General features: G+C 40.6%; 1 protein-coding gene across 7 annotated transcripts in view; it reads left to right on the top strand.

Annotated features, from left to right (window-relative positions):
* SORBS1 (sorbin and SH3 domain containing 1) overlaps positions 1–26,650 on the top strand; it is a 269,503-nt gene that overhangs the window by 111,698 nt on the left and 131,155 nt on the right. For 5 of the 7 annotated variants that reach the window (XM_073685632.1, XM_073685631.1, XM_073685630.1 and 2 more), the window contains exons 3-6: positions 10,770–10,822; positions 11,166–11,234; positions 15,552–15,660; positions 20,095–20,190. In XM_073685632.1, the coding sequence (XP_073541733.1) occupies positions 15,558–15,660; positions 20,095–20,190 (199 nt within the window). In that variant the 5' untranslated portion in view covers positions 10,770–10,822; positions 11,166–11,234; positions 15,552–15,557. The remainder of the gene's footprint in view (positions 1–10,769; positions 10,823–11,165; positions 11,235–15,551; positions 15,661–20,094; positions 20,191–26,650) is intronic. The other 2 variants (XM_073685634.1, XM_073685629.1) reach the window with 1 other exon arrangement.

The following is a 26,650-nucleotide window of genomic DNA, read 5'->3' as shown; positions in this document are numbered from 1 at the left end:
TTCCAGCCAGGACTCGACAGTCATTTTATAATTGATCCCTTCTAGAGCACATTCCCCACTCTTTTCCTGACTTCTACACTGCGCCAGATAAAGAACTAAAGCGACATAGTGCTTTTGTCCCCCCCCCCCCCATGGAAAATTGTATCTTCACAGTTCTATAATATGAACCCATGGAGACTCTGTGGGCCACCAGATGGTGTCTCTCTGAAGTTTTGTATTCTTACATTAGAAGCATTGCTTACCGCTCTAATACAGTGTGAGTTGGACCATATAACATATGAAATTAGTGGCGTGTAAAGATACGGTATGGGTTATATTACAGATCTGTACAGAATAGTTCCATTACAGTGGGTATGGGAAGTATTCAGACCCCTTTTAAATTTTTCACTCTTTGTTTCATTGCAGCCATTTGGTAAATTCTAAAAAGTTCATTCTTTTTTCTCATTAATGTACACTCTGCACCCCATCTTGACTGAAAAAAACAGAAATGTAGAAATTTTTGCAAATTTATTAAAAAAGAAAAACTGAAATATCACATGGTCATAAGTATTCAGACCCTTTGCTCAGTATTGAGTAGAAGCACTCTTTTGAGCTAGTACAGTCATGAGTCTTCTTGGGTTACGATGCAACAAGTTTTTCACACCTGGATTTGGGGATCCTCTGCCATTCTTCCTTTTAAGATCCTCTCCAGTTCTTTCAGGTTGGATGGTGAACGTTGGTGGACAGCCATTTTCAGGTCTCTCCAGAGATTTTCAATTGGGTTTAGGTCAGGGCTCTGGCTGTGCCAGTCAAGAATGGTCACAGAGTTGTTCAGAAGCCACTCCTTTGTTATTTTAGCTGTGTGCTTAGTGTCATTGTCTTGTTGGAAGGTGAACCTTCGGCCAAGTCTGAGGTCCAGAGCACTCTGGAAGAGGTTTTCATCCAGGATATCTCTGTACTTGGCCGCATTCATGTTTCCTTCAATTGCAACCATTCGTCCTGTCCCTGCAGCTGAAAAACACCCCAATAGCATGATGCTGCCACCACCATGTTTCACTGTTGGGATTGTATTGGGCAGGTGATGAGCAGTGCTTGGTTTTCTCTACACATACTGCTTAGAATTATCACCAAAAAGTTCTATCTTCATCTCATTAAACCAGAGAATCTTATTTCTCATAGTCTGGGAGTCCTTCATTTGTTTTTTAGCAAACTCTATGCGGGCTTTCATATGTCTTGCACTGAGGAGAGGCTTCCGTTGGGCCACTCGGCCATAAAGGCCCGACTAGTGGAGGGCTGCAGTGATAGTTGACTTTGTGGAACTTTCTCACATCTCCCTACTGCATCTTTGGAGCTCAGCCACAGTGATATTGGGGTTCTTCTTTACCTCTCTCACCAAGACTCTTCTCCCACGATTGCTCAGTTTGGCTGGACGGCCAGGTCTAGGAAGACTTCTGGTGGTCCCAAACTTCCTCCATTTAAGGATTATGGAGGCCACTGTGCTCTTAGGAACCTTGAGTAATGCAGAAATTCTTTTGTAACCTTGGCCAGATCTATGCCTTGCCACAATTCTGTCTCTGAGCTCCTTGGGCAGTTCCTTTGAGATCATGATTCTCATTTGGTCTGACATGCACTGTGAGCTGTGAGGTCTTATATAGACAGGTGTGTGCCTTTCCAAATCAAGTTCTATCAGTTTAATTAAACACAGCTGGACTCCAATGAAGGAGTAGAACTATCTCAAGGAGGATCACAAGGAAATGGACAGCATGTGACTTAAATATGAGTGTTTGATCAAAGGGTGTGAATACTTATGACTGTGATATTTCAGTTTTTCTTTTTTAATAAATTTGCAAAAATGTTTACATTTCTGTTTTTTTTTAAGTCAAGATGGGGTGCAGAGTGTACATTAATGAGAAAAAAATGAACTTTTTAGAATTTGCCAAATGGCTGCAATGAAACCAAGAGTGAAAAATTAAAAAGGGGTCTGAATACTTTCCATACCCACTGTATAACAGCGCTATGCATATGCTATGCCCTAATGGAAACTCTTTGATTTGCCAATCGGTACAGGTACCACTTGCCAGAATGATAACTTATTTTCAGGGCTGTGGAGTCGGTAAGCCAAACCTCCGACTCCTCAATTTCCTTGACACCGACTCCAACTCCGACTCCACGACACCGACTCCCCCATACATGGCTCATGTTTAAGTGATAAATTTACTGTAGCACAGATTAATCTCAACTAAAAGTCTAGACCCTTAGATCAGGAATAGGACAGACATTTATAGGACATTTCATAACTTTCCAAAATTCTTATGAAAAAATATTCCCCACAAACTGCATTGAACTAATGTACCCAATTTATTATATATTTTAGGAGTTGGAGTTGGCCCATTTTATACCGACTCCACAACTCTGACTTCACAGCCCTGCTTATTTTACTCACTTACATAGCGGCATTAATTCCACAGTGCTTTACAAACATTGATTTGATTAAATAAAACATTGATCTAGCCCCCAATGGGGCTCACAGTCTTCTTTTCCTATTTTAAATACATACACTAGGAGTGAACAAATTTCCTAGGAAGCCATTTAACCTTACAGTGTGCGTAGAACATACCGTAGAGTTTCTAAATCACAAAAACAAAACCATTCTTTACATACCTTTACTGACAATTTCCCTATATGGAACAAATGATGATTTGGATTGAACAGTGGAACTCCTAATATTTACTGCAGAATTTTTTATATTTTGATTCAATCAAACAGAATTTTCCTTATTTTAGAAATCTCTCCAATTCTGGCTAGAATATACTAAGAACAAAAGGTTCAAACTTCTACAATGTAGAAACCATCTTGTTACTGTAAGAAGGCAGGAGATCAGGTCCTGGGTGGAAGGTATGTGTCACTGAGATGGCTGGCCTTGGTGATACAAGTCCTGGTAGAGGTATGCCAGTGGATTACTGAGATGGTTTTTAGTTTAACTGAATTTTGAGTCTAGGAATTAGTGACCAAAAGAGCCTTTGTGGGAAAGGTCACTTCCATGCTCTAGTCTGGGTCTACCAGGCCTAATAACAGGCAACTGGGTTAGCTCAGCAGTGTGCATTGTTCTGGGGCTGGAGAAAGACCTTCCATGGTGATAGGCTATGTTAGAGATTGAGAAGTGCCAGTGACAGCAAGTTGGTGAGTCCATTTTATTTTTTTGCTTTCCCAAAAGAAAGGACTGTTTTGATTATTCATTTGTACTGAAGAAAGCTGTTTTCCTTTTGGAGCTGTAAAGTTTATGAGAAACAATAAACCTTACTTTGTTTTGACATGAAACCCTGTGCTTTTGCGTGTCCAAGCAGCTACCAGAGAGCTGAAACCCCTACGCTGTTAATTAAACATTATTTTACTCCCTCTGAATTTATTTTTATTATTTTAAGAATAACCTGTCTTGTGACTGTGTCTAATTTGTAGTCAGGATAATTCACATAGTTTGTTCCTAGGAGCTCATCTTCATTTATAGACTCGGTATTTCCCAAAAGACAGCAGTTTATACAGTAAAAGCCACTGGTTTGCTCTTACACTGCTGGAACGCTTACTAGTGTCAGTGTCTGGATCACTTGCCAGCTATTTTGGAATCTGTCCATTGAAACCCGAGCAAGGTCTGTTGATCTACTTTTTGCTAATGAAAATATTCGTTTGACACAATCGATGGGGTGTTTCTTCAGTTTGCTTTGTTCTAGCAGTCAGTATCATTCTTACTGACAGGTTTCATATTCTAGATGCAGCGTAATCGCTTACTGTAGAACAAGGTATTCTACATATGTTGCTTTTTGTCTGGTCGATGTCAAAGTCAAAACAATGTCAGGCCGCTAAAAGCAGTGGTTGATTATCAAGGAGCCAGTGACAGGATGACATCACCAAGAAACAAATCTAATTTAAGCAAGGAAGAGAATGGCTGGGGAGGGGGCATTTAAATGTACAGTAGGCAGGAGCTTTTATTAACCGCGGGTCATTTGTGAGCCGCAAGCTTTTCCTCGCACCGTTGGTTAATAATTGGAAATATGCAGGAAAAGCAAATGACAACCAAAGAAAATAATAGAGAGAGGTAAGAAGAGAACATGTTGTATTTGTATAACTTTTTAGTCCAGCTACTGTCATTCAGCAAACAACTTGTGGATTAGTCTTGGTAGCTGTCATTGAAATTCATTATTGAAGAATGCTGGGGCTTTATGGTTGCATGATTGATTTTTAACCCTACTCTCCCTATGGAAATAATTTATGCCCAAAAAATCCATGACCGTGAAGTAGGATTGTCTATGATCTACGTTTGATAATTATTGGTAGAATTAGAGTGGTTGTGGCGCCGTCCGCCACACTGCCCTGATGGCTGGCGTTAGAACAATGCTGTGAGTGGTCGCTTTAGTGAAGCATGAGAGATCACACAATCATTCAATTTTATTTTTTGTGTGCAATTTTTGGTATAATGGCCATCGGTTCTATAAAAGCAAGTTTGAAATTCTGCATGTCATTTTTTTCCTTTGTTCCCTACAGCTGTAAATTAATAATGGTAAAAATTCAATTGTCATATGTTTTGGAAGTTTTTTTGGCTAGTTTATAATCTTAAACATTAAGAGAATTTTTCATATGGAATTAACTTAAGTATAGGTCATAACTCAATATTCACATGATTATATAAACACAGGCATAGAAAAGGCCTCAACACCAACGATTATATTAACCAAAATTAATCTTTATTAATTGAATAAAATTAAACTAAATAATTATTAAAACTAAGTGCTGCTATGAGTAGCAGGATACACAATATATCTTTTTATCAACTAAATGCACAGCTCATCGCTCCTTGATGAAGAAAGGGCGAAACGCGCATTGGGGCGTGGGGTGATATTTCATCACCAGCACTGCATGTAAGTGTTTCATTTACTACAATTGGCTGCACAGTTACATGTATAGTTGAACCAGGTCACTAATTACAGTGCTTTTTGTTATGCTGACCTGACTCATACTGATGTATTACTAAAGCAAATTTGTATTATAAGTGATTACCTTCATGATCATGTTTGTACTAAAATATTTATGATGGCACGATGATCGGTGCATCAATTACTTGAAGTAAAATGATATTATAAGTTATTACCCTCATGATCATGTTTGCACCTATTAATTATGATAGTACTGTGATCTGTGCATTTAGTTGATTTAAAAGATATATTGTGTATCCCCGCTATTCATAGCAACGTTTGCTTTTTATAATTATTTTGTTTAATTTTATTCAATTAATAAAGATTAATTTTGATTAATATACTCATTGGTGTTGAGTGTTTTTATGCCTAGTTTATAATCTGTAAAACACTTTATGTAGTGCTTATAGTGCAGGTACTGCTGATATCTGATTAATATGACCAGTATTGGACTGGGAACCAAGGGCCCACCACTAACATTAATTCTGGGGACCTACTCTTCAGCTACATGAAAATATTATTGGGATGGAGCATGGAGGACAGGTTACTGCTGCTCTTTAATGTAATTTCTATGCTTCAATAAAATAATAAAATGAGTAGTTTTTAAATAAAAAGGATACTATATACTGCATGTCTGTCTGACTCATGTACAGATGTCCCCCGTGGACCAGTCGGCTGCTGTGAATGGAGAGGTGGCCGCACAATTTTGTAGATTTAGTATTTTAATGTTAGTCTGGAAAACTTTTTAAAAAAGTATTTTACATTTATATCTTCTGTTTCCTTCCATCATTTCATGGGTACTTGTACTTGGGTACACCTGTACTTGCAAATCTGGAGGGATAATAACAGTAGACTATAATATTGGTAATAAAACTCTTTGTACTATTTTATCCCACATATCTATTGACTTTTTGAATGTAGTCTTAATTATACATTGCTACTATGAATATGTGCTCTGATTTATACCTACAGAGTCCATTAATGCACAGTATTGATCGCACTTAGGCGACTGCAGTATGTTCTAAAAATTGAGTTTTCTCCATTAATCCCATGTGCTTAGTGCACTTACAGAAAAGCTTCTTTACATCCGAAGGAGAGGTTGAACTCCATGGGAATGTTTTATCCATATAATTCTGTTTATTTAATTGGGAGAACAGTGTTTATTATAGTAATTTATCTGCTCTGTGATCAGAAGGACTCTGAGATTACATCTGATTGAGAGTTTACCAGATACTATGAGTTAAAGACTTTTTAAACTAAGTTAACTTTTCTTTCAGCATTTGCTTAATTTCACTTCTTTTCATCTGTCCAGTTTATCTTTTCACAAGGACATACCCAGCACTAAATTATGACTTTCATCTGATAATTGTGTTCAGTCCTAAATAAAATAAAAACAATAATTTTTTGGTATAATTCCTTGAATTGCTTCTTTTTCTAAAATTTTTGTTTAATACTCTGTCAGTCATTTCTTTGTTACCTTGGCAACAAATGTATGAAGAACATAGGATCTAATAACTGCCATTTTAGTGTTCCTAAAGAGGGTTGCCTCACTATTTTCACAACTTTTTTAGATCTGAAGACAATGAGCTGATCATTTTAAGTCCGGTTTCTGATTCTTCTGGCTTTTAGCTATAAGCCCTTTACCCTTTGATGAAGCCAAGACTAGCAGCGAAACATGCCTGAGGGTCAGAGCTGTTAGGTATGAACAATTATGTTGGCTTTCCTTTGTACAACTTAATTGGTGTGCACTGCTTGCATACCTCCAACACAATAATTGCAGCGATATGAGGGTCAGAACTGCACTCTCAATTAGAGAGTGCAGTTCTTTTTAGATTAATATATATTAGGCGTTTAGTCCACCAATTGTAATTTATCAATTGTGTCAGTGTTGACTCTAAAACACATTTCTTTTAAGTTAGTCGAGAATAAAAATGATGTTTTATTATCACTAGTTGATGGAAATATGGTAACTTTCTTTGTCGATTTGGACAGTTGTATGTACATTCTATCAACCCCATCACCATTTTAAGGTCTGTACCTTGTTGTTTTTGTCTAGGAAAACTGCTTGTTACCCTGCATTTCACACACACTGTCATTAAAATGCAAAGTTAAATCATCCTTGCCAGCTTTCATGGATCACTGAATGTGGGATTATGAACATGGTGTACGTTCCCCTTTTTTTTAGAGCTTGTTCCCTTTATACCTAGTTTCTTGCCCATCATGTATGTTTACCTGCTGAGGCTTGATCTAATGAAGGAGCATCCTGGCACTCCACACAAAACACCTTCTGAAAGTCCATATCTTATGGAATTCTGTGAGGTCCATCTGGAGCCTCTCTGTTTAGAGAGAATTTTAAAGATTGAGGTATAGTATTCACCGACTGCCCTCATGGATTAGTTTACCTAAACTTATTCAACTACTACTTTCTTCTTTAAAGCTGGAAAAACAGTGATTAATTGTTTTGTGGAAATTTGGAAGTACATTCCATTTAAATATCAAAATATATAAAATCCTGGACAACCAATCTCCATAGATTGCAGCCATATTTATTTCAAGACTAATGGCATATCCTTAACATAGGTCATCAACATTTGGTTGGTGGGAGACAGACACCCAGAACCCACATATATCAGTGGTTAGCAGGTCCTACAGCTGTCAGAAGTAATCTTTGTATAGAGCTAGGACAGCACAGCTCCATCCACAGTGTAGGGCCGTTAGTGGCTGAATGGCCATAACTGAGTACAGCCAATACACAGCTGTGGTGTTCTGGCTCAATAAGCTGTTTAGTTTCGCCACCATGTGACCTGCTAAAAGCTGATAATAGGGGTGCCGGGTGTTGAAACTCCACTGATCTGATGTTGATGGTGTATCCTAAAGATTGAGCATTAATATCCAGGTCCTGGACAACCCAATTTCTTAAATTTCTGCATCGGGTGCTCAGGTATGCACAGAGTTGGTTCTCGAGTGACAGGCTCGAGTCCCCGTCTTACATGTTTCGCGGCTGTTAGACAGCCAAAAAAAACATGCGGGGATTGCCTGCCATACACGGGCATTCCCTGCATGTTTTTTTTGGGTGTCTAACAGCCGCAAAACATGCTGTCGTAAAGCGACTCTTGCTCGGCTCTCCAGAGGCAAACACAGGACACACTGTTTGGGTTAACTTCCTGCTGGTTTATTCTGTGGCATAACCCCGAGAGAGTCTATTTATTTTTATGGTACACTGCTGGAGTTTAACGGGAAAAGCAAAAAGATAAAGTATGACAGAGTCCAATAGTAAGCGAGGCTCTGCCCACTGCAGGTAACAAAGTGAAGCCTTCAGCAACACCTGTCCTATGGTGTTGCTGTCTGGTTTCACCCAAACACAGCCTGGAGACTTAACTCTCCAGACCACACACTCCAGAGAAACAAAGCTGACTGAGCATTTAACCCTGGTCAGCCACACCCTGAGGGGAGGTAGGGGAATGGCCTCCCACCCTCTTTGCTATTCCCATAAAACCACACCCTTTTATGAGAGTTAACCCCCCAGCATATAACATGCTGGCAGATATTCAGTAGGTTTCAGTTCACACAGGTGAGCATCCTGAGTGACACATACCTCCCCTCGTATATCAGACAAGTGACTCTGTCACAATGCGGAGCAGGGACTCAAGCATGTCACTTGAGCATCAGCAATACTCGGTGCATACCCGAGCACCCGATGCAACTCGAGTAACGAGCACTTGCTGAACACTAATGATGACATATTCAATATGATGACCTAATGTTATCAAATTCTGTGTAGTACCTTTTGGATTCAAAATCCTCACTATACCCCTGGATAAAATCCTTGAGGGGTGTAGTTTCCAAAATGGGGTCAGTTGGGGGGGGGGGGGGGAGGGAGTTCTGCTGTACCTTTAGGGGCCCTGCAAATGCGACATAGTGCCTGCAATCTATTTCAGCCAATTTGTGTTCCAAACTTTAAGTATTGATCCTTCCGTTCCGAGCCCTGCTGTTTGTCCAAACAGAACTTTTTGACTACATGTGGGGTATCACCACGCTCATAAGAAAGTGGGTAACAAACTGTGGGGTCCACTTTTTGGTGTTACCTCTTGCAAAAGTGAAACATTTGGGGCTAAATCAAGATTTTTGTGAAAAAAATGAACTTTTTTAATATGACGATCTAATGTTATCAAATTCTGTGTCGTACCTGTAGGTTCAAAATGTTCACTATACCCCTGGATAAAATCCATGAGGGGTGTAGTTTCTAATATGTGGTCACTTGTGGTGGTTTTCCACTGTTTAGGCACATCAGGGGCTCTGACATGGCATCAGCTCTCGGTTCAAAAAGTCAAACGCTGCTCCTTCCCTTCCAAACCCTGCCGTGTGCCAAAAAGTAGTTTTCCCCTACATATAGGGTATCTGCATGCTCAGGAGAAATTGCAAAACAAATTTTGTGGTCCATTTTCTCTTGTTACCCTTGTGAAAATAAAAAAAAATTGGGTCTAAAGTAAAATTTTTGTGAAAAAAATGAATTTGATTTTTTCCTTCCACATTGCTTCAGTTCCTTTGAAGCACCTGACGGGTTGTTGATCAACTTCTTAAATGTGGTTTTGAGCACCTTGAGGGGTGCAGTTTTTAGATGGTGTCAATTTTGGGTATTTTTTGTCATATAGGCCCCCAAAGTGACTTCAAATGTGATGTGGACCCTAAAAAAAATGGTTTTGTAAATTTTGTTGGAAAAATGAAAAGCCGCTGGTCAACTTTTAACCCTTCTAACTTCGTAACAAAAAATATTATATTTCAAAAATTGTGCTGATGTAAAGAGAGACATGTGGGAAATGTTATTTATTAACTATTTTGTGTGACATATCTCTGTGGTTTAAGGGCATAAAAATTAAAAGTTTGAAAATTGTGAAATTTTCCAAATTTTCGATTTTTTTTTTTTTCATAAATAAACGCAAGTCATATCAAACAAATTTTACCACTATCATTTCGTACAATATGTCACAAAAAACAGTCTCAGAATCAGTGGGATCCGTTGAAGCGTTCCAGAGTTATTACTGCATAAATTGACACTGGTCAGAATTGTAAAATTTGGAACAGTTATTAAAAACAATATTAGCTCCGTCATTAAGGGGTTAGGGTGATCAATTTGATAGTATGTTTCATCTGTATCATAGAGGGTAACTACGTGATAAAGTGACAGGAATGCTTACAGGGGTTGCCCCATACTTACAATGGTCTCCAACAAACCTATAGACAATGAAAGGAGTGGCATCTAATACTTGTGGGGACCACCTGCAGTTGGACATTTAGCATTTACCAGTGAATAGGAGATAGGTGGTATTTGTTTGACCATTCCTTTTAAAAAGGACCTGTCTACTATCCTGTTATGTCTTTTTTAATAAATACTTGTATTTTTGATAATCTTACAGTTATGGAACTTATTTCCCTCTTAGAAATTAATGAATAAATTAACAACTGGGTGTTACCAGTTGAAGGAATAGAAATATTTGGTAAAATAGACAGGCAAGTTTTTGTGACCGGTCCTCTAAGAGTGCGATAACCATTGATGTAGGTGTAATGTGTATGCTTGTCTTGCATGTGAGGGAGCAGACTCAGTTTCATGACTTCATCTTCCTTGGTATTGAATAGGCAGGATGGGATTTTATGAGTTGGGAAGGCAGGGACACCATACATGGTCATATGTGCGGAATAAGGCCCAGGAAGTTCTGCTGGCAGATTTTCTACATACCTTCTAACTTATGACAGAATGTGATGTTGACTAAGGCTGAGCATAGCCCAGCATGATATAAACATTGTCATTTTCCCCTTTTCTAAAAACAGAAAGAAGCAAACCCCGAGTGAGAAGATTTGTACACGTCGCAGCATGAATTCGGGTGAGCTTTTTCATTTCTGTTCTTATTATGGACCAATTGTTCTGCAATTCATTTGCAATTGGTGTTCTGTAAAGAAGGTTGTTTTGTTGTATTCAGCTAAAAATAGTTCAATAGTTTTATGTGCTAAATGTGAATGCTCTTTATTTTACTCCCAAGTTTGTGTATGTGAAGGAGAAATACTAAACCTATTTGTCATAATCCCATTTTGATGTGCATGTAGTCCTGAGATGGCCAGCTATTGACTCACTGACAATCAAATTACTTATTCACATAATAGCACATAAGTGTAAAAAGTTTGTGTAAGATGGCTGAAATTCTACTGACTGAATGCTGTGTAACGCAGATAATGAAGTTAGCGTATTCCACAACGTGGTCAACGGAATAACATCAAATTGCAACATACAAGATAAAGGTGAGATATTGTAATGAAATGTAAATGCTCATTCCTGCTGTACTAATGTTTGTACAATATTCATTTCATTTTGATAAAAGTGAATTACGCTGATCTTACCTCTTCCTGCCTTATAGGGAACCTCTTCCTATGAAAATGTCGTCCAATCTGCAGGCACCATGTTATAGAGCAGGGGGAGCTGAGTAGATCTATAGTTTTGTGAGAAAATATTCACAATAACCTGTGTTTTACTCATTTAACCCTCTCCTCTTTCTGCGATTTTTGGTCCATCAGTGACTGACAGCTTTCTTTATATAAGTGTTCATACAGAGAGAGCTGTCACTGATGGGACCGCCCACTGGACCAAAAGTCCCCAAAAGAGCAGAGGTAAAAAAGATTAGAACACATTATACTGAATCTTTTCTCACAAAATTATAAATCCATTCAGTCCCCCCTGCTTTATAACATGGTGCCTACAGATTGGCCGGCATTTTCATGGTGACTGGTTCCATTTTAAAGTCATACAAGATTTTAAAGAAGGGTCGTCTTCTTTCACACAAACACACTGTGCACCCCGTTTTATCAGTATCTAACTAATAATATGGGTATGGGCACATTGCAGTATAAATAGGTAAATGCTTCCGACATGTACTCTAGGCCTAGTGTGCAGACGCTGTGTGCACTTTAGTTACATAACCAGATAGTGGCTATATTCTTATCCCTGTTCTTGGACGTTTCCACAGTTCTATGACATCACTGTGTGTTATCATTCCTATGCTGTGACATCATTGTGTGCAGTTGCCTTTTCCTATCACTTTCATAGTTTTTAAGGTTGAAGGTAGACACAAGTTCATCAAGTTAAACCTATACTCTAACATGTTGATCCAGAGGAAGGCAAAAATCCCATGAGGCAGATGCTAATTGCCCCATATTGGGGGAAAAATTCCTTCCTGACTCCACATACAACAATCAGACTAGTTCCCTGGATTAGCATCCCATCACAGAATCTAGTGCCCATAACCTGTAATATTATATTTATCCAGAAAGGCATCCAGGTCTCCTTATCACGGTGATCATGATTACTTTCATGTGACATCACTGTGACCTTTGTGGAAGCTGCGGCCAGCCAGATATTTCATGCAGCGGGAAATAGAGTATTACATGGTGGCCGCCCATACTGCAACCCTCGCTCAGGGCTGCTACTTTCTAGAGGTTCTTTGTCCTGGTCTATAAAAGGGTGCTTCAGAAAAAGTTCCCCTATCTATAATATCAGTGTCTCTAACAGACATCTGTATAGAGGTTATTCTGCTTTGATAATTAAAGGTGTTTTTTAGTACTAGGGCAACCCCTTCTCAGCCCTCATGTTTTGGCTCCCTTAAAATAAAAACACTTATACTCCCCTCCCATGTCAGTGCCATTCCAGCAGTGTCAGCACTCGCATTCCCGGGGCTCATCTGAGGTTGTTACATCACATGAGCCCTACGCCCAATCAGCGACGTCTTCACAATCCCCGCCTTCAGATGTATTGAACATCAACAGGAAGTCAGTTCTGCCGATGCTCTCTGACTTCCTTTTGACATACGATTTGTCTGAAGGCAGAGACAGTGACCCCAGCGCTGATCATAACCTCACGTGAGCCCTGGGACCGCGAGTGCCAACACTGCTGGAACTGCATCGGCATCGGAGGGGAGTATAGGTGTTTTTATTTTAACGAGGCCAAACATGAGGAATGAGAAAGCCTTGTCCTAATAGTGGACAACCCCCATTAACACTAATCCAAAAAAGTGACAACCCTCATTAACACTAATCCAAAAAAGTGACAACCCCCATTAACACTAATCCAAAAAAGTGACAACCCCCATTAACACTAATCCAAAAAAGTGACAACCCCCATTAACACTAATCCAAAAAAGTGACAACCCTCATTAACACTAATCCAAAAAAGTGACAACCCCCATTAACACTAATCCAAAAAAAGTGACCAGAACTATTGCAAAAAGGTTATAGCCAGGGGGCATTGTCGTTTCAGGATGACTTTATAAGGTGAAAGTAGTTTTATATGTTACCTATTGAAATGTTATATAATACGCTGCATGATCAATTACATAAGATGGTAGAAAATGGTTTGGTAGGAGCATGAGCCTTTATAGAAAGAGAGATAAAGGACAGCACCAATAATGTCTGTAAAGTGCATTGGAATTAATGGCGCAATATAAGTGTGTATAATAAATAAGAGGGAAGGAAGTAAGCCGCCTATACCTCCAGTGGGCGGTTGTCCATGATTATGGTATAATACAAGTAGCTGAAGAAATAAAGCAGATGGTGGATTTGCTGCTTTTACTGCTTTTGAGGCTTTCTTATTCTGTGAGATCCCTTTAGTAATTACCTTCCTGATATTTTTAGACACCAATGTTATGTCAGTAAATAATTTTAGTTTAATTTTGGGAAAATGTCATTATTCAGTCGCCAAGTCCCATAATAAGTCCTTGTGAAGCTTCAGGCTGACTTTGTATAAATAGCTGTCACTTTGTCTGCACTTTACACTCATTATGGCTATTTAGCTAATTAGTTACATTTACAGCCCAGTCACTTCCAGGGCTCTAATTACGTGACTAATTTCAAGTCATTTATTGGCTTATTTATAAATGATAGAAACACCCATGTTTCTTTTCTATTCCTAAACGTAAACATCATGTAGCTACACTTTGTATTACCTGGCCTTGGTGACAGAGTAAGGCCCCTTACACACGTGTCATATGTACAGAGTAAGTTTTTTCGAGCTACATTTCCTCTATACATGAAGAAAAGTATACTTAACTGTATGACAAAAAAAATCATTTAAAGGGGTTGTCTACTACCTGGACTATCCCTTTTTAAATGAAGTAGTCCCTTTTGTAAAATAAAAACACCATACACTCACCTTCTGCACTGATGCAGGTCCAGCGATGTCTGCTCCAGGTCTCCTGAGACTCGCATGACAACGTTATGCCACGTGAGCCCTGCAGCCAATCAGTGGCCGCTTTGGGGCTTCTGCGCTCTCATTTCTTCCATTTATTCGAGGTTCACTCCTTCGGATGAACCTCAGACAAGCGGAAGTAGTAAGAGCACAGCAGGCTAATAGTGGCTGCTGATTGGCTGCAGGGCTCACATAGCATAACATTGTCATGCGAGTCCCGAAGCTGACATTGCTGGGGCAACGCCAGTGCAAAAGGTGAGTATATAGTGTTTTTATTTTACAAGGGGTACTACTTTGTTTAAACAGGGGTTGTCAGATTAGTGGAAAACCCCTTTAACCGCATAGCATACATTCACTGTAGAATACATGTTATTTGCTTTATTGCACAAAAATTGCGTTATCTTATACATTTGGGAATACCCCTTTTACCCCAAGCATTCGAAAGTTCTAAATTTCTAAAGGCCTCCATACACATTAGACTATTGTCAGCCAAACCCTCTGATATCATTGAGCTTGGTCAACCATATGATGTATATGAGGACCTCCTGACTCTCCCTCTACAGATGATGTCAGGGGAAATACAGATCCAACATGTCTGATTTTGTATTGCTGATTCTTTTGGTCTCTGTGAGATAAGCTGTCAACAGAGGTGTCTGGCAGCGGCCCACTCATAGGGCACAGTCAGACGGCGGTATAAATTGGACCAAGATCGTATGGACTGGCCGACAGCTCTCCTGACCCGAGCATGACCGCTTCATGTATTTCTATGCAGCTGTTACACTCTGGTCAGGAGAGACGCTTTCCGATCTCGGTCCGATTTATACACTCGTGTGATTGCGCCCAAAGACAGCAGAGGAGCATTGGGCAGAACAAGTTTTTTTTTGGTGTATGGTGGAGTCGGGAGAAGTAGCTGCCGGCCAAATGATTAACCAAACCATTATTCAGCTGCGTGCTCCTAAGATTGGCTGGGATGTTCGCTGGATTTCCAAGAAATACATGAGCACTACCAGTTTTGTTGACTAAGACTGACAAGTGCATATAAAACAAGCAGCACTTTGACATAAAAGCTTTTTTTATAATATTGTTTAAACAAAGTCCTACATTGATACTGAATAAGAAGACTTTATAGGGTTCTAACAGAAATAGATAAAGCTTGTTCCACTTCTTTTCTGCTATAACTTACAGCCTTTTATAAACCTGTGCGTATAGGCTCGCTAACTCTACATTCACTTTACATTTGTGATGTATATTTAGCGTAACCTGGGAAAGTTCCCATCAGACATACCAAATGTACATGTACATGTGAAATGGAGTCCATAAATGTGATGTAAATAAAGCCTGATTATCCCTTTTCACTCCACAAATTCCTATGAACATGGCAGATCCACATGCAGGACTGTGTGCTCTGCCGCACTGACTCCTTGGGATGCTATAAGCTAGAAGATAGGAAGTTCTGTAATACGGCTTGTGATGGAGAACACCATGATTTTGGTAATTGTTGGATTCATGCAGTTTGTTTTACGTAGATTTGCTTCAATATCCACATGAAAAAACACTTTGAATACTCTTTAACTAGATTTAATGTAGATTTTTAATCACAGTGTGAACATACCATAAGGCTATGTGCCCACGATGCAGAAATGCTGCATATTTTTTCCGCTTCTCCCTGGCAGGTTTTTCCATGCGTTTTTCCCGCCAGGTAGGAGCATTTGTCAAGCGTTTTTGCATGCATTTCTGCATGCGGGTTATCAAGCGCTTTTCCAAGCGATTTTAGCATCACTTGGAAAAGTGCTTGACAACTTGTTCACACTATATAAATCCATGCAACCGGCATGGATTTATAGTAGTGTGACCAAGTTAGTTAAAAAAAAAAAAAAAAAGAATAAGAATGGTAAAAAATAAAGATTATACTTACCTTCCGATGTCCTCCCGGTGTTTTCTCTGCTGCGTCCGGTGTCTTGGGCGGCTCGCGGTGGTGTGAAGGACCTGCGGTGACGTCATTGAGTCATGTGTCAGGTCACATGACTCAATGACGTCATGGCAGGTCCTTCAAAAGACCGCGACCAGTGCAAGAGACCGGACGCAGCAGAGAAAACACCGGGAGGACATCGGAAGGTAAGTATAATCTTTATTTTTTATTTTAAATTCTTTTTTTTTTTACAGTTTCTATGGTACCCAGGTCTAGATGAGAGTCTCCTCTCCTCCAGACCTGGGTACCATCCGCACATTGAACCGTGTGATATCCGCTTATCCACATGTAGTGATGCGGATGTCACGCGGTCCAATGCAAGTCAATGGCGGCGATTACGCTGCGTGTCCGCAAAATTAATGGACATGCTGCGGATTTTTGAGCGCAGCATAAATGCTGCGGAAAAATCCGCAGCATGGGCATTGACATGGCGGCTTGTCATTGGGGACCATGGGGGACGGATTACCAAGAGTTTCCCAAGCGTTTACGCTGCGTAAATTCCGCAGCATAAACGCTTGGAAAATGCTTTGTGGGCACGCAGTCTTACTGGAAAAAGTCACATGTGCAAGAGGTCTTCATGTTTCTAGTTCGAAATAAAGCAAGCCATTTTTAAGAAGTAAATGGGGGCATTTTGCACTAAAAGTGAATGTCAACAGGTTTTTGCTATGTGATCTGAGAGCAGCATAATGTAGGGGCATGGACCCTGATTACAGCTATGTGTCACTTACTAGGTTGTGTTTTTCTGTTTCAATATAATCAGTGTTTTACCAGCAGGAGATTATCACTACAGGACAACTGGCCTTGTGCATCTTAGTTCAATCATGGGCCCTAGCACTGATTAGCGGCTGTCTGTCACTATATGACGCGCCCTCTGGGCCTTTTGTGGGATGCTAGGGGTTGTAGTCTCCGCGTGGCGGTGACCCGGTCCGTGGCTCAGGGTGGTCAAACTAAATGGCAGTCTATATACTGAATGTCCGACTACGCCACCCGTGGATTGCGGTCAGAGTGAACCGCCGCTGCAGGGCAGACCACTGAAGCTGGTGTTGTGGGTGCAGCAGAGTGTAGTATAACTCCCCATGGGAGAAGTATAGCCTCAGGGCAGTGAGTGCAGATGATGGGGGTGATGGTGCGCGGGAATAATGACTCAGAGTCTCTGTAATGCAGTCCAGGACCTTTAGGGTATGTGCACACGATGCAGAAATGAAGCAGAAAATTTCTGCATCATTTCTGCATCTCCCTGGCAGAAAAAACGCATGCAGATTGTGCATGCGTTATTCCTGCAGAATACATGCGGATCCACATGCGGATTCACATGCGTTTCCGCATGCAGATTGACAAGCGCTTTCCAGGCGATTTTAGCATCACCTGGAAAGTGCTTGACAACTAGGTCACACTATATAAATCCATGCAAACAGCATGGATTTATATAGTGTGACCCGAGAGAGTGTATATAATTACCTCCGATGGCCCGCGCTGTCCTGCTTTACACTCCGTTCTCCCAGCTGCCGGCAACTTTGAATTGAAAGACCTGCCGACGTCAGCGTCACGTGACCCGTCACATGACTCTGACGTCACCGCAGGTCCTTCAACTCACTGCAAGTGCCGGGAACCAAGCAGGAGCGCTGCGCGGGCCGACAGATGGTAAGTATATATATATTTTTTATTTTATTCTTGTTTTACAGCTTTTTTAATGGTACCTGGGTGTGGAGGAGACTCTCCTCTTCTCCACACTCGGGTACCATCCGCACATTAGAATGCACCAATTACGCAAGTACAGATGCAGTCTTGCGGAATTGGCGCGTTCTAATGCAAGTCAATGGCGGCTAAAACGCCGCGTTTACGCAAAATCAATTGACATGCTGCGGATTTTTGAGCGCAGCGTTTACGCTGCGGAAAAATCCGCATCATGGGCACAGCACATGCGGATTTCAATTGGGGAACATTGCTGCCCTTCTACCATGCGTTTTTCATGCGTTTCCGCAACTGCAAAAACGCCGCGGAAACGCATTAAATACGCATCGTGTGAACTCAGCCTTACTCACAGTTCGTTACTCCACGTTACTCCGGCCGGCTGTAACTTCCCGCATCGCACTGTGCTCACCAGGTGAGGGGCTCGGCCAACTCCCAGATAACTTTGGAGTGTTTCACAGGACCCCCTTTGTGTGTCCTTTCTCTGGCCTGTCGTACCCCGCCAGTGACCTCGCTTCTGTCCTGCTGCCTCGGACCTTCTCTTGGTAAACTTGGCGCCAGTTTCCCTGACCCTATGTGGTGCCTTCCTAGCGGGTGTAGCGAGGGGCTGCGCCACATGAAATGTCACAGCCTCCGGTTTCTAGCTGAGGGTAGTTCCCCGCCTCCACTAGTTTCGGGGACTGGTCTCCCCCTTTGGCCTGACCCTTCTACGCAGGTATATTCGGGCGTGCGGTGGCGACTCGCCAGTCCACAATCCTGGGGTCCCTTCGTTCCTTGTTCCTGGAGCTTCCTCCGCTCCTCTTCCTTCCTTCTCCTTCCTTCTGCTTCCTCCAGGCTCCGGCCTCTCTCTTAGGCCTGCCTGCGGAGCAGAGCTCGGTCTGAGCCTCTGCTCCATGTCTTCTCCTCTTACTCTCTCCTTGCTCTTTCAGTGCTGGCTGGGCCTCACAGGCTAGGCCTGCCTCCGGAGCAGAGCCCCATGCAGAGGCCCTGCTCTGTCACTTCTTCTCTCAGACTGCACACTGATCTAAGATGGTGCCCACCTTTTATACCTCCCTCTAGGTGCACCCAGGAACTACTCTCTCCCTGCTCCTGCACTACAGGGTTCCCCCTTCCTCGGTGGGTGTTCCCTCCCCCCACTCCAGCCAGGGACAGGGACTGTCGCGCTCTGCTTGGAGCATATCGGTCGCCCTGTCCCCCGGAAATGTGGTGTAATGCATGCAGGTGTCGGGGTCCTGATCCACACTCCATCCTTACCTGAGAGTGAGATATCACACCTCTGGTTGAGGTGCAATACCTCTGTAGCAACCGAGCCCTCGGGGTGCTACATATACAATGTACACGGAAAGCTGTGGTGCGGTCGAGTTATACAGAGATCAACAACTGAGCTCTGCTGGATCTGCAGCATAAAAAACTGTGACTCTATCAGAACTTCTGCACCCTGTAAACTAAGTGACACATCCCTGGAATCAGGGTCTCTGTCCCTACCTCATGCTGCTGTCAGATTACATAGCAAAAAACTGCTGACAGAATTCCTTTAATATAGATTAACACAATTTTCTACTAGCTTAACAAATTGCTAACATTTTAAAGGACTTATAAAGTTTTTAAGCCCACAATTATTTATCTTTATCTATTAGCGAATTCACAGATACTCTAGAATGTCTCCTGTCCATAACCCCCATCTATTAGCCAGAGTAAAGAGCTAAATACATAAAGCATCTCTCACTTATTGAGGACCTCAGACTTTCATGCTTTATCGATACAATCGTGGAGTTCACAAATGATTTCCTGTTCTATTTAGTTTCTCCAGGCCGTAGTCTTGTTACCGGGGAGGGAAAAGAGGAAGACAACTCTCCCAATCTGGTGAGCATTGGGATACCCACAATAACCATCTAATCTAGTGGGTAGGCGATCACTTGATTAGACTGGAATATAAGATTGAATTTATAAACAGGATAAAAGCTTAAACAATTCTACACGTATCTAATATTATGTTCATACAATGTCAGCAATGCTTTAGTCAATATGGTCTCTCAAAGGACTCGCTCCAATCCCAGGATAATTAACAATTGGGTCAAGAAGATTTATGGACTCCAGAGATCATGCAAACATTTAATTTTAGTATTTTTCTTGGCAAGAAGGAAATAGGACATATCCACTAATTATAAAAATGTGTTTCTACGTTAGCAAAGAGAATGAAACGTTAACAAAATTCATATTGGAAACTGTGTGCCATATTCAGTGTTGTGTTACTTTTGTGTCCTCAGCAGACGAGTCTCCTTTAATTACACGTTCATGCTCTGCTATTACAATCATTCCTGTGAAGGCCGTACAAAACTTTCCTGATCTTGTACCAACTCCAGGTATACGCTTGGAACGCAAATGAAGTAGTGTTCATTCTGCATTTCTTGCTATGTTTGCTTTGCAGCTCAATATCATTACATTCATATACATGCTTGGCATTTTTGCATTGATAATTGCTTTTATTTTAGTTTACATTTCACTACATGGGCATGTTTGGAATATTACCGCTCACTTTATAGTAAACCGAGATGATACAGCATGATTGTTATATTTGCTTGGTGTGGGTTTTTTTTTCATTATGTAGAACATAAGCATAAACTGAATGTGTTGGGCTAATATAATCTATGCACAGTCATCCATTAATACGAATATAAAGTCAACTGAAGGGCAGAAAACATAAATTATCAAGGATTAATTCAGAATTTTTTTTCAAGGTAGCTGTAAATACTAGATCGCAGCCGCATTTATTATGTTACATAGTTATTTTAAAAGGCGCAAGATGTCATTTTTTACTACCATTAAGTTTTCTTTGCTTTTTTTTTTGGTCCTCGTGGATCAAAAGGTGGGGGGAAAAAATCACATTTTTAGGAGGATTCATTAGATTTCTTGATAGAAAAATAAAGAAAAACAAAGCCAGACGGGGTACATAAAAATATAATAAATCTTTATTGAAAAACCCTTAAAAACATAGAATAAAAAAGATCCACACAGAGATAAAATATATGAGACAAAAAGTGGGTATGGATGCAATTAATGGCTACAGTAATGCAGGTCTAAAGATATACGTACAATAATAGATCAACGGACATGCCCAAAAAGATTACAAATAAGATACAAGTCCGACATGAGCATGATTAATGCTTAAAGCCTTATGGACTGGAGCAAATAAATTGTACAAAGATAATAACGGTCAGCTAGCTGGAACGTATGCAAAAATATATACGGTTAAATATGCAAAAGTCTGATTTTATATCTATAGGAGCAGCCAAAATAGCCAATCTATATGCGAAAAAAGTAAACCAAGTTAAAGCTAGATGAAGGAAATAAAAGTACAACAGTAAAAATTAATAGAATTTGAAATGTGCTACCAAGATAGGGATTACATAGTTTGTATAAAAAAGACATGAAAAATTAGCCAAATGGATAAATGTAAGTCATAGACATGTAAAGCACCATGGAATTAATGGCGCTTAATAATAAATATTAATAATGATAAATAGACATCCGTTTTGCCAAAAATAAGCAGCTAAGGACATAAAGCCATATTGCATGAATAGAACATACCCAACCACAGGAGCACACCCGACGCACGTTTTGCCTGTGCTCCGTCCGGAGAGTGAACTTTCTGGATAGGTAGCATTGAGTCACAAGATATTTTTAGTGTAGTCTGTGGAGAAATTCACTAAATTAAACAAAAGCAGGTGATTTAAAGTGTGATGTCACAAAAAAATTGCAACTCATGTAATTTATTTAAAATGAAATAACATTTGAACTGAAAGATCAACATACTTTTAGTCCTCATTCAGACGTCAGTGATTTTTCACGTACGTAAAAAAAAAAACTGTCCGGGTGTCATCAGTGTTTTGTATCTGTTTCATCAGTCTTTGGTTAGTTTTTACCATCATCAGCAGTGTTGAGCGATACCTTCCGATATCGGGAAATATCGGATCGGATTGGATCGGACCGATACCCAAAAAATATCGGATATCGCCGATTCCGATACCGGAAACCAATGCAAGTCAATGCGACACAAATATCGGAATAAAAATAAACCCTTTCTTTCCTTGTAGGTTAATTCTACATGAAGGAAAACAACTAAGAATAATGTAGAATGTATTACATGAAAAGCCGGCAATTCAGCAGTGGCATACACCGGTACCCGACAATTTAGAGCAGAAAGAATAGAACATCAGACACAGATTAGATAGATAGAAACATGTCAGTCACATATATATGAAGTACAGTGACAGTGTTGCTTACTGTACTTGTCATTTAGTGTAAAGGATTTATTAAAAAAAATAAGTGTTTTCATGCACCGTCTCTTTAAAAAAGCCGTCCGGCAATTCAGCAGCGGTACCCGACAATTTAGAATAGAAAGAATAGAGAATCACACATAGATTAGATATATAGAAACATGTCAGTCACATATATATGAAGTACAGTGATAGTGTTGATTACTGTACTTGTCATTTAGTGTTAAAATAAAGGATTTATTAAAAAAAAAAATTGGCGTGGGGTTCCCCGTAATTTTAGTCTCTAGCGGAGGTTAAGCAGACGGCTGGGGCAGATGTTTGAAGCCTGGGAAGGGGGTAATACCCACGGAGCTTCCCAGGATACTAATATCAGCCCCCAGCTGAATACCTAGCCTTTACTAGCTATTAAAATGGGGGACCCCAAAAAAAAAGGACGTGGGGTCCCCCCTATTTTAATAGCTAGCAAAGGCTAAGCTGACAGCTGGGGGCTGATATTAATAGCCCAGGAAGGGTGCCATGAATATTGGCCCCCTCCCAGGCTAGAAACACCAGCCGTCAGCCGCCCCAGAAATGGCGCATCCATAGGATGTGCCCATTCTGGCACTTAACCTCGCTCTTCCCACTGCCCTGTAGCGGTGGCAGTGGGGTAATAGAGTTGGGGTTGATGTCAGCTTATAATGCCAGCTGACATCAAGCCCAGGTTAGTAATGGAGAGGCGTCTATAAGACACCCCCATTACTAACCCCATAGTCAAAGTTAAAAAAAAAAAACACAAACACCCAGAATAAAGTCCTTTTAATTGAAATAAAGACACAATTCTTTATTGTTCTAAATTAAACCATACTTACCATCACGCCCATTCCAGCTAAAGCCAACAATCTCCTGCAATAAAAGTAAAATAATAAAGCAACCTCATCCTTACCTTTCCATGGTTCCCACGACGGCTCCAGCTCTGCTACATTCACATGACAGGCTGGATCGCAACCGAAAGCTGCCATCCAGCTTGCCATGCCGCAGAGATTGAGAAGTGCAGGCATGCTTGCGCTCCTCAGTGTCTGGCTGTGACGGCATCCAGATGAGCCGAGTTCATGTCCAATGAACTCAGCTCACCTCATGCACGTCACTGACAGCGTGGGAAAATTCTCCTGCTCAAGTGCTGAGCACAGGAGAATTTTCCCACGCTGTCAGTGACGTGCATGAGGTGAGCTGAGTTCATTGGACATGAGCTCACCTCATGCACGTCACTGACAGCGTGGGAAAATTCTCCTGCGCTTGCAGTGAGCGTGAGAGAATTCTCCTGCTCAAGCGCTGAGCGCAGGAGAATTTTCCCACGCTGTCAGTGACGTGCATGAGGTGAGCTCATGTCCAATGAACTCAGCTCACCTCATGCACGTCACTGACAGCGTGGGAAAATTCTCCTGCGCTCAGCCCTTGAGCAGGAGAATTCTCCCACGCTGTCAGTGACGTGCATGACGTGAGCTGAGTTCATTGGACATGAACTCGGCTCATCTGGATGCCGTCACAGCGAGACACTGAGGAGCGCAAGCATGCCTGCGCTTCTCACTGGGTGCGGCATGGCAAGCTGGATGGCAGCGTTCTGTTGCGATCCAGCCTGTCATGTCAATGTAGCAGAGCTGAAGCTGTCGTGGGAACCATGGAAAGGAAAGGATGATGTTGGTTTATTATTTTACTTTTATTGCAGAAGACATTGGCTTCAGCTGGAATGGGCGTGATGGTAAGTATGGTTTAATTTAGAACATTAAAAAATTGTGTGTTTATTTCAATTAAAGGACTTTATTCTGGGTGTTTGTGTTTTTTTTTTACTTTGACTATGGGGTTAGTAATGGGGGTGTCTTATAGACGCCTCTCCATTACTAACCTGGGCTTGATGTCAGCTGGCATTATAAGCTGACATCAACCCCAGCCCTATTACCCCACTGCCATCGCTACAGGGCAGTGGGAAGAGCGAGGCTAAGTGCCAGAATTGGCGCATCCAATGGATGCGCCATTTCTGGGGCGGCTGACGGCTGGTTTTTCTAGCCTGGGAGGGGGCCAATATTCATGGGAAGCTCCGCGGGTATTACCCCCTTCCCAGGCTTCAAACATATGCCCCAGCCGTCTGCTTAACCTCCGCTAGAGACTAAAATTACGGGGAACCCCACGCCAATTTTTTTTTTAATAAATCCTTTATTTTAACACTAAATGACAAGTACAGTAATCAACACTATCACTGTACTTCTTATATATGTGACTGACATGTTTCTATGTATCTAATCTATGTGTGATTCTCTATTCTTTCTATTCTAAATTGTCGGGTACAGATGCTGAATTGCCGGCCGGCTTTTTTAAAGAGACGGTGCATGAAAACACTATTATTTTTTTAAATAAATCCTTTAACACTAAATGACAAGTACAGTAAGCTGAGCGCTGCCATCCAGCTTGTCATCCTTCAGAGACACTGCAGAGCGCCATGCATTATGGGAACTTCCGATTCCGGTATTCGATATTCTAAAAGTATCGGAACTCAGTATCGGAACTCCGATACCGCGAATATCGGTCGATACCCGATATTTCAGTATCGGAATGCTCAACACTAATCATCAGTAATCTTCATGTATGGAAAATAAATGAATACATTACAAAGCTTCTTCTATCCATTGCAATATGAACACCTTTACTAAAGCCCTGCTGTGTGTAGCTCGGACGATCGCAACTTCTAGTCTCCCATGGAGACTACTGAAGCATGTGAAAAGTAAAAAAAAAAGAAAAAAGGCTTTAAAAATATTTTAAAAATATAAAAGTTCAAATCACCCCCTTTTGCCCCATTCAAAATAAAACAATAAAAGAAAATCAAATATACACATATTTGGTATTGCCGAGTTCAGAATCGCCCGATCTATCAATATATAAAAAGAATTAATCTGATCAGTAAACGTCGTAACGAGAAAAAAAATCAAAACGACAGAATTACGTTTTTTTGGTCGCCACAACATTGCAATAAAATGCAATAACAGGCAATCGAAAGATCGTATCTATCCCAAAATTGTACCAATAAAAATGTCAGCTCGGCAAGCAAAAAATAAGCCCTCAACCTGCCCCAGATCCTGAAAAATGGAGACGCTACAGGTCTTGGAAAATGGCAATTTTTTTTTTCACCACTTAAATAAAAAATAACCTATACTTGTTTGGCATCTACAAACTCATAATGACCAGGAGAATAATAATGGCAGGTTCATTTTAGCATTTAGTGAACATGGTTAAAAAAAAAACAATTGTGGAATTGCACTTTTTTCGCAATTTCACCGCACTTTGAATTTTTCTCCCATTTTTTTTCCCCATTTTTCCAGTACACGATATGGTAAAACTAATGATGTCGCTCAAAAGTACAACTAGCCATATTGACAGAAGAATAAAAAAGTTATGGCTCTGGGAAGACTGGGAGCAAAAAACGAAAATGCCAAAACTGAAAAAAAACGAAGGTGGTGAAGGGGTTAAGCATGGACAGCACACGGATAATACATAGATGCCATTCATGTGCTCTCCGTGATTTTCACAGACCCATAGATTTGTATCGGTGATGTTTGATCAGTGACTCGAACCAAAGATGAACAATAATTAAATGATTTAAATATAGAAAACTATGACAATATTAAAAAGTGCAGTAAAGCCCATACAAAGCATTATCATGTGAGCACGTATAATTGTCCCAGAATCCCCTCTGGACTGCTTAACCGTTTCTATGTAAAGCTATTGGTAGTGAATCATCTCAGAAGTGGCTTGGGGTTTGCACACTGCTTGTGACATGCATGCTGCTGTACAGGACGCAGTCTGCAGCCTCTCCTGGGACTCTGGATTTTCTTCATCCTTTTCATGATTTTAAAGGCCCCACATTCCACTGTGGTGCCATAACATTGCTCCATGATAGTGTTAATTGGCAGAAACTAGGTTACTGTATTTCAAATAAAAAAAAAAAAAAGCTGCATGGGGAAAAAAAGAAGAGCTACAAAGGGGAGCTCTTTTAACCGATGGTGAAATGATTTCAAGTGTCTGCTGAAATCTCTTTGTAACTAATACATTTGCAAAATGCATACTGAGCGAAGTCAAATACATTTCTATTACACAAAACATTTCTTTTCCAACTGGGAACAATGTAAGTGACAGAGGCACAGGTGTTACTTGTATTTTTCTATGACTTCTATCTCAGTGCTTGAATTCAGAGAATACAGATTCTGTAAGTGACACCTGTATTCTGCTGATAGAATGAAAATACAGCGATGGGGGATTTTAACTCTTCACTGTTGTAATATTATTTAATGCAGAAATACGTATATGAAAATATACATTTTTTTTAGTTTGATACTTTACTTGGTGAATTGAATGCAGTGCACTACATATTTACCGAGTCTCTGATTTCTTGGGGATAAGCTATGCATTTGAGCCTAATTAGGTATACAGTACTAGGGTTGTCAAGATAACAATTCTGATTTATTATTTTGTATTTTTATTGCTTTAATAGTTTTGCCATTTCACTTTGCTTTACTGTTCA

Source organism: Phyllobates terribilis, unplaced genomic scaffold, assembly GCF_046119375.1.
Source record: "Phyllobates terribilis strain yellow unplaced genomic scaffold, ASM4611937v1 Scaffold_5__5_contigs__length_657084704, whole genome shotgun sequence".
Taxonomy (NCBI): domain Eukaryota; kingdom Metazoa; phylum Chordata; class Amphibia; order Anura; family Dendrobatidae; genus Phyllobates; species Phyllobates terribilis.
This window is presented reverse-complemented; position numbering and strand designations above follow the sequence as displayed.